This window comes from Cyprinodon variegatus, unplaced genomic scaffold, assembly GCF_000732505.1.
Source record: "Cyprinodon variegatus isolate N-32 unplaced genomic scaffold, C_variegatus-1.0 Scaffold357, whole genome shotgun sequence".
Taxonomy (NCBI): Eukaryota; Metazoa; Chordata; class Actinopteri; order Cyprinodontiformes; family Cyprinodontidae; genus Cyprinodon; species Cyprinodon variegatus.
Window position 1 is genome coordinate 376,436 of NW_015150810.1, and position 8,715 is coordinate 385,150.

Consider the following 8,715-nt stretch of genomic DNA (forward strand, 5'->3'; position numbering starts at 1 on the left):
TTATTGCTGTTTTGCTCCATTATTATCTTTCTCAATTACACTCTATGAATTAGACATTGTCTATTTGTATCTGTTTGGCATTATTTGTGCCCTTTCTTTGTATGTCTCCAAACTCCCACTCTTTAGTTTTTCAACTTATTAGTTTTTCCTTCCCTCCTTTAAAACACTTTTTTCCATGCTCTGTTGATTGGTATTCTCTATACCGAATATACTATATTTATTCATCATGCTTCTGTGTGGTCCCACTACCTGCTAGATCCTTGGAAGATGAGGGGTCTTTGGTGACAGATTGTTGTCTGATTTTCATCTCAATTGAAACCCTGGAAGAGAAGCGGGTCTTAGTTGGGGAGAGCAACTCTTCATTAACCGAGGAGTCTGTTTTTGCCATGACGCACTGTCCACTGCTCTCCTCCTCAACCAATGCCACCGTGTCTTTTGTTGTGTTGCTAGGTGACATTGCCCTAGATGGCAGGAGGACCTCTTCGTCCTGACTGTCAATCATCTTTGAAGGAGATTGACAGAGGACTTGGACCTGGCTCCCTCCTTGTCCATTACTCTGTGGCCTCGGTGCCGTCGCTGCAATGGTGGCTTTTCCGTGGCCAGTGCCTTGATGACTGTAAACTTTGTACCGTATCATTAAAATAATGATGAAAACTAGCACAGATGCAACTATAATCCCTCCAATGATAATGATCATTGTCCCACCCAAGAAGTGGCTATGAAGTGCTTGACACTGGCTGAACTCTGTGTCTGTAGTGAATGAAAGGCAGCCCAAAGGACGTGTTGCAGTCAGTGATGTAACGATGTCATCGAATACAGCCAGAACACAGAGATCGTAGCTGCGTCCAGCAGCAAGATCCCGGACCAGAAAATCATTGGAGGTGGATGGAATCATCCTGCAAGAAGACAAAAGCAGAGAACAATGTTGGCAAGATGATTTTCAGTTAAAGAAAATATCTACAGTAGGGAAATACAATATTTAAAACAGTGTGTGGAAAATAGACACAAGGCAGGAATCAAAGGATTACATTTTTAACAGAGGTAAATTAAAGAAATATGTGAAATTTCTAATTACAAAATGAGTACTGTGGTAAATTTAAGCATTTCTTTATAAAACATCTGTTGGGTCAATAATTACAACAGAACAGTTGTCAAACAGTTTATAGGGGAAAAGACCTAATTATAATACATACTGTAGTTACCAACAAAGAGGCAGCATCTGACCTGCACAAACATCTTCATGAACGATGATGCCTAATTAAGATATAGATACTTTAATTGAGCTATCTAAGCAGTTGTGAGGAGTGAAGTTGACAAGGATGCAACATCTGCTTACTGAAATGTTTCCTTTAAAAAATAAATGCTAGAGTGGGTGGAGACATTGGTCCTGATGGAACTCATCAGCTTTTTTCTATATTAAACTGAAATCTAATCAAAAAAATAAATTTGTCCCATAAGTATCACATCTCCATATGATTTAATTAATACCCTATTTTTGATGATGGTTGTAACATCACTAATTAAGTGTTATTTTAAGTAAATAAGGTTCCATCTAAAGTACCACTTATCAAGGCTAGAGCAGAGCATTTACACTGATGCATTTTAAAAATTAGCATGTAATTGAATAAATGCAAACAACTATGAAATTTTCTCACATATCATCTGAAAGAAGTTACTTAGACACAAGTATTGCAATTTATTTACCAAATATATAGTTACTCACAAATTAATATATTTTGAGAAGTAAATATTTCTAAAGGCAAAATAATTACTATAATGACAGGTAGACTTGCACCGGTGAAATGGTGGTGGTTGGAAATCGGACCATTTTCACATGATCGTACATGACTGGTTGGCTATTGTTAAAAGCAAGAGACAGGCATCTTTCTCCTGTGTTTGGTCAATGCTTGTTTTGGTCAGGATGCCCAAAACACAGGCACAAAAAATCCAACAACAGAGGTAAAGAGAGACAGCATTTTGAGCTCAGGCAGCAGCAGTAAGTAATCAGTGTCAGAACAACAGGAGAGAGAAAGTACTATAACAAGGATGAGTGGGGCCAGCCATGCCACCCTCTGGAGCTAAGGAAGCACAGCGATAGATTTTAGGGGCCCACTGGGAAGACAGCACACCAGAGCGGCAGCTAAAGAGGAGCATGGAAGAGCAGAGTGGTAGATAATAAAAGCTCCAGGGAAAAAGCACCAGGGCAGGAAGAGGCTACAGCTGAGCGAAGCTAGCTAGGCTAACTCCGGAGAATTGAAGGAGCATGGTGGGGAAACAGTACTCTTAAATGCAGAGGCTACTGCCGGCAGACAGTAAGACAGTGGTACTTTTGAGAAGCTGTCAGACAGGAGGAGCAGGTAGAGGCTACAGCTTCCAAGACTAGCCTCTAAAGGCTTCCTGCTGGAGATGGAAGAGTGAAATTCTGGGATCAGACAAGCATGCCGGGCACACAGCATAGTATGCAACAGCTGGTTGGTGTGGAAGTAGAACAAGAAACAGTCCTTCTAGGAAGGGGTGGGCAATACGGCAAAAATATCATATTGAGATTTCTTTTTACTATAAAATTACAATTTTGGTTTTATCACCATCTTGCAGATATGTTTGAGAATAATTTGCAGGTCTATGTATTCAAACACTTTCTGCTCATATATTATAAGGTCATTTTAAATTCACCCACCTCTTTCCACTTAAAGGTATACTAATCCTATAATAGCCATTTGGGTTGACAGAAAGCGATTCAGGCCTCTGTCTTATCGCTGGGGGTTCAGTGTGGTTTTAAAGAGAAAGAGATATATTTTAGGTCAATAGACTAATATAGACCAATTTGGGATTTCTCAGCACTATTGCATTATGGTGTAGAATGCAGCTATTATCTTTATCAGTTTTTAGGAGTAGAAAATATACAGTTATTAATCATAACTAATCCTTGTAAAGGAATTGGAGGGGTATGAAAGGAATAAATTTACCAAAAATATCAATGCATTTTTTTTCTAAATAAACTGTGGACATTTAAATGCTTTGTTGAATATTTTTTGTTCTTTCTTTACCTTACAATTGCAATTGTATTGCATTTAATTTATGGCAAGAAAAAAAAAAAACCTATTTTGAAGCTTAGCTTTACCTTAAGCCATTTACAGTAAAAAAATTATTAAAAGAAATCAGCTGTAATGGCACTTTAGTTATGATAAAACTCATAAACCCTAAGAAATGTAACATAAAAGGCAAAAACATAGCCAGAACAGTAAAGCAGTAACATCCTTTAAAATCCTTTCATCTTATCTCATCGTCTGTACTTCGTAATCAATCAATTGAATCTCTAACGTTTCACAAAAACACAATCTTCTCAGCAAGGCAGTCGTGGGAAATTGCGAAATTGTAGTGGTTCAATGAAGAGAGGAAGAACTAAAAACGGTTCCTCGCTCCCACAGCCGTTAATCACTTTCTGGCAGTCGTTCACATTTTGGCACAATATCTTCGCTATTTGGCTCTCTTACTGAATGGGGTGCTTTCTCTTCAAGTGATAAAACAACTTTAACGTGTTGCCATCTGATGTGCGGCAAATGTTGCAAATTACTTTTCTTTGCAATGCAGTCATTTGGGGAAAGCCAAACAAGTCCCATATAATGGAAATAGAGGGTTTTGTTTTTTTTGGTGACCAACTCCTCTGGCTTTCAGCCATGGTTCTCCATGCTGCTACTGTAAGTAAAAAAATGTTTCACTATAGGTTATTTGCTATGATTGGTTGGTAAGGCTGATTATGTATTACATGAGGTATGTTGATGGATCAGCATAGAACTGCAGTTCATTATGTGACCTCAACAATCTTACAATCTTTTGCATAACCCTACTTCAAAAATCGAAATCAAAACAACTTATTTAAAAGCTGCCTTAAAACCTCTTAAGACAATTGCATCTTTTGTCAACAATATTTCTCTCAGTGCCAGGGTGGGGGGATTATAAAAAGCTTGCCACCACTGCCTATTACACTAAAACAGTGGTCAGTTCATGATACATCCTCATCTCCTACAATTTTGATTCTTAAAATACAATGTCAGCGTACAATAGCGCAGTTGAAGAATGTATGGATCTGATGCCATGATTGGTGATCTGCAATCAGTAGACTTTTGTAATCATCTCCAAAATCCTGACTGGACAGATTGATAAAATATTAAAGAACTGAGGCTGTTTCCTCTTAAAATATTTAATAAGCATAAAGAATCTAAATTTAGAACAAATATATAACAATCATATTGATCATTATTGTTATAGTTTGTTTATTATGCATGCAGTTTTGTATACTAAATTAGCAAAAAAGAACCAAAAGTGTATAGTATATATCAGTTTAGAATAAAAAAATACAAACATAAAATATAATAATGTCAAGTTTGGAAAAAATTCATAATGTGAAAATGATTTTTTCCAATTTTTAACAAGCATGAGAATTATTAAAAACTCCCAAAGAGGTGGTAGATTTTTGCCGTAATAAGATAAACATGGCTTGAAATAATAAATATTTAAAAAGAAACTAAACAAAACCTGTGATATTTTTTTTTTTTCGACAGAGACAATAAACAAATTGTTATGCATCAGTATGCTTTTGGTCAAAATAACTATAGGTAAGGGTAAAATGTTTCTCAACATTTGTGATAAAGCATTACATTTCAAACTTTGTACATCATTCAGTGGAACTTGGATTTATGACAAATTTAAACTCTTTATGTAAATGACTTTAAAGCTACAGTGTTTAACTTTTAGCGACATCTAGCGGTCACACTGCAGACTGCAGCAACATGAACATCTCCCCCCCCCGCTTCTCCCCCCCAACAGTACGGCGAGCGTTACGGGACAAAATGTCTTCCACGACGTCCGCATCACCTACCTTCTCAAGTGATGAGGTTTGTTTACATAGATAATTTTACAGATAGTATTTCATTAGTCTGTGTAGGGTATAGATTTCATGTAGACTTTAGATAATAAATATACCCGTTATTTTTTCTACATCTTTGTGACGTTTTGGCGATCTCGCAATCGCTAGTTTGTTGGCTCTGCGCTGCCGTAGCGCAAAGATGTCTGCCTCCATGGCTGCGAGACCCGCTCCTATGTAATTATAAATAACGAATTCTAAGGCAATGCAAATATTAAGGTTAAGAGGCTGAGCTCGTAGATGATGATAAATAACATAGTTATGTATAATATATTACATTTCTGACTGTATATCCCTGTAATTATTACACACTGTAGCTTTAAATTGCTGGTTGATTCTACGTGGGCCAAAACGATCTCTAGCTCTAGCCTATAGTGTGTTTTCTGCAGGCATCATGCAACTTTTTCATCAACTAGAAATAAAAAAAAAATAATGTTTTTTCGCATAAAAACCTAATTACAGAGGAAAAAATCAGATGGACTTTTTAGCTGAGCTTTTATCTCAGTTCTTGTGATATTCCCCCCTCATTTGATCTCAAGCAGGTCATCTGATATAAAATGTATTTAAGAAGCTTTAAAAGAAAAACTGATTTGCACAAAGCTAACTTGCATAAAGGTAGCATATCTGTTATTAGTTTTTGTTATTATGAGATTTTGAATTATTTGAATTTAACCTTGCAGGGAACTTTTACTTGTATTTACTTCATTCATGTTTTTTGTTTTCCTTCTTTCAAAATAGTTCTTGCAATATTTTTTATATTATTCTTGCCATGTGGTTGTACCTTCTCTAATCCATGATAGGTCTTAACCTGTCTTTTTAATGCTACATTAAACCAATCCCATTAACACGCTTGAGACATAAAAAAAAAAAAAACATCTAAAGACTTCTGATGTCCAAAGCAATTTCTGGCACACTACCCCGTGAAAAAATATAAAGGATACATAAAGTGTCATTACATATTTCCATGCACCACTGCCTGAGGCTCAACAGCCACCTCGTCAGCTTTATTTCCCCACAGAGCAGGAATTCATTATTGTGTGATCTGATAAACTCTTGCAGAAATCTAACCCTCACAAGTGCAGAAAACAATCATTTGATTAAACCTTCCTGATTGTTCTCTTTGGTAACCTTCCTCTGCATACCAGAAAGTAAATAGTTCAGATACAATGCTACTGAACAGTTTAACTGGCAATCCACAGGAGATGCAGTGCTTTTTTTGTGCTTAGCTTTTGTTTTTATACTAATTTTATCTGAACTTTCTCCAGGGGTCTCACTTATAGAATAACTAGGGGAATTGTCAAACTCCCAAATGAGCGTGTTACGTTTCCCTTCTGTCTCATTCACATGTTACTCTAAGTGCTATAAATCTACTATCTTCCACATGATCATGCTTTAATTTTTTTTCCTATCTCAGCAGAGACAGACAGTCTTTACAATTTAGCACAGTGTAAAAAAGACAGCATGGGAAGTCAGAGAGTGCATTTGTGTTTGTGTAGGCCTGTGGGCAGCGTGGAATTGCTTGGCCCAGTCTCAGTGCCAAGAGTATTGATGGCACTGAACCACAAACCAGGAAGTATACCTTGGCAGAAAGCTTTATGTGTTTTCAGTGTGTGTGCCTGTGTGTGACCTTGTATGGTTGTGAACTGATGTGAAAGAATTCCTGGACTGATTTCCTGATCGCAACTGAACCAGAAAATCTTCGTTATTTCACGCTGGAGGACAGCAATGATGTGATAGTGGAATTTGTAGGAAATCTCAGAAGTGAAAGGAAATAAAAAGATTAAAAAAATAAATAAATAAAGAATACATCTATATTGGAATCCCTGTGTATGGATGAAAAGGGAAAATGGTAGTTGTTCTTTTAATGCTGCTTGAAAACCTTTTTTTTTCACAATCCCAAGCCAGTGACATGTTTTTGAGGATAACAGATAAGTATCCCGACAGGCAGCATTCTGTGGTTTAAAAAGAAAAGTTCATTCAAATTTTAAATATCTAACCTTTTGCCGCTTTTTTAGTTTTTGAAACAACCTTTTCTGATTAAACTTCAAACAAAGTTGTGATGTTGTGAAGACATTTGCTTTGTTTCTCACAATGCAAGACGAGGTGTGTAAAGGTGCCCTGAGGAGCAGAACAGTCTGACTAACAACACATTATGTAAAAGTCGTGACAAATTATAATTAAATTGCCATGGAGATAGGAGCAAGTTTCAATGTTTGTTGCAATACCAAGTTATTGGCTAACTTTGACAGTGACTTTATTTCTTTATGATAATGGGGGTTGTACCTACTGCATGAAAAAAAAACCTAGATTTAAGCTTGTTTGAATGCTTACATAAGTAAATGTCAGAGAAAAACCTTAATGCTTTGAGGCTAATCCTCTAAAATAAGAAAAAAAATAATCAAATGTCACTGTTATTACTTTAAAAATTCAAAGTCTGCTTCATAGGTTAGTAAGACAGTTGTATAAAATAAGAAATGGGTGAATTATATTTTAGGTTATATCTTGCAGGTTTTCTTTCTAATTTTGTTTGTTGAGATTTTAGTGCTTTGGGTTCATTGTTATTTCCATTTGTTTTTTTATATCTAACAATGTTGCAGTAAATAAAACAAAAATCTTGCAAATATGTAAAAACATTTATGCTAAGTGTAACTTGAGTATGTCTCGAGTGTATATATGGTCATAACTTAGTATACTTTCAAACAGATAGTGTGATGAATGCCATTATAGCTGAGTAATAGGAGCCTTGTGGTTCAAAAGGAGTGCATATGCGTCCCCAGGAGACCTCAAAATAATAGATTTGAAACTCAGTCTTATTCTGGGTCATTGAGCAAGGCATTAACCCCAGATTACTTAGTGTGCAGCCCACTAACCCCTAAGGGAAGGGTTAAATGCAGAGGACAAGTTTTCACACTGTATAACTATAAAGGGATATTTGTTTTCATATTTAATTATCATCACCGGGAATACACCTGGTAATTATATCGTGACCTTACTTACACATCCTGACCTTACTTAGTTGTATTTATTCACCTCTTGGTTGTATTCATTCACCTATTAGTTGTGTTTATTCCCCGTTCTGTTGCCAAGAAACTACAATAAGGTTTATGAATACATTCATTTTTAAGAAAAAAACAGTTTTAAATCATGAGATATAAACTGTCCCCAGGGTTTGCTAAAGGTTAGTGAACTACATGAAATCAAACAATGGATTTATTAAAACAACCGACATCTGAGTCATCACGGACAAAGATAAAAAGTCTATTGGTCAATGTAAATAATGAAAAATGTTTCTCCTTAGGACATGTTTGCCCCCTAAGGGCAATGATTTTCGAATCTGGTCCCCAAGGCACACTGCCATTAATTTTTTTTTTATGCTACTCTGCTTCAGAATCCGCAACCACCTGATTCAGATTATTGCAGTTCAACAAACCATTTTAATCTGTTAACAATTTATATCAGCAGTGTGAAAGTTGGGAAACATCCAAGACATTCTGGGCAGTGTTACTTGAGGTTCTGTTGGCAGCTTGAAGTACCAAGGGAAGAATCTCAGGCTAAAGGTCACAGACCCAGAGTGTCATTCTGTAGGTTCCAGACCAGGTACTTGCAGTCTTCTTCAGAACAAACATGCTCTACTCTAATCACTTGGCCACCATTAGATTTACATTTGACAAAGGTGAATCTTTTTAGATATATGTTTTCATAAAGGTTTTATAAATAGGGAATACAAATCTGCTGCTTATCTTGTGTATTCTTTCAACCACGAAAATGTAATAGTGTTTTTTAAAGAGGTA

The 8,715-nt window shown here is 36.2% G+C and overlaps 1 protein-coding gene across 2 annotated transcripts in view; it reads right to left on the minus strand.

Moving 5' to 3' along the window:
* LOC107091915 (leucine-rich repeat and fibronectin type III domain-containing protein 1-like protein) overlaps positions 1–8,715 on the minus strand; it is a 224,769-nt gene that overhangs the window by 35,188 nt on the left and 180,866 nt on the right. For both annotated transcript variants that reach the window (XM_015386143.1, XM_015386142.1), the window contains exon 9: positions 250–896. In XM_015386143.1, the coding sequence (XP_015241629.1) occupies positions 250–896 (647 nt within the window). The remainder of the gene's footprint in view (positions 1–249; positions 897–8,715) is intronic.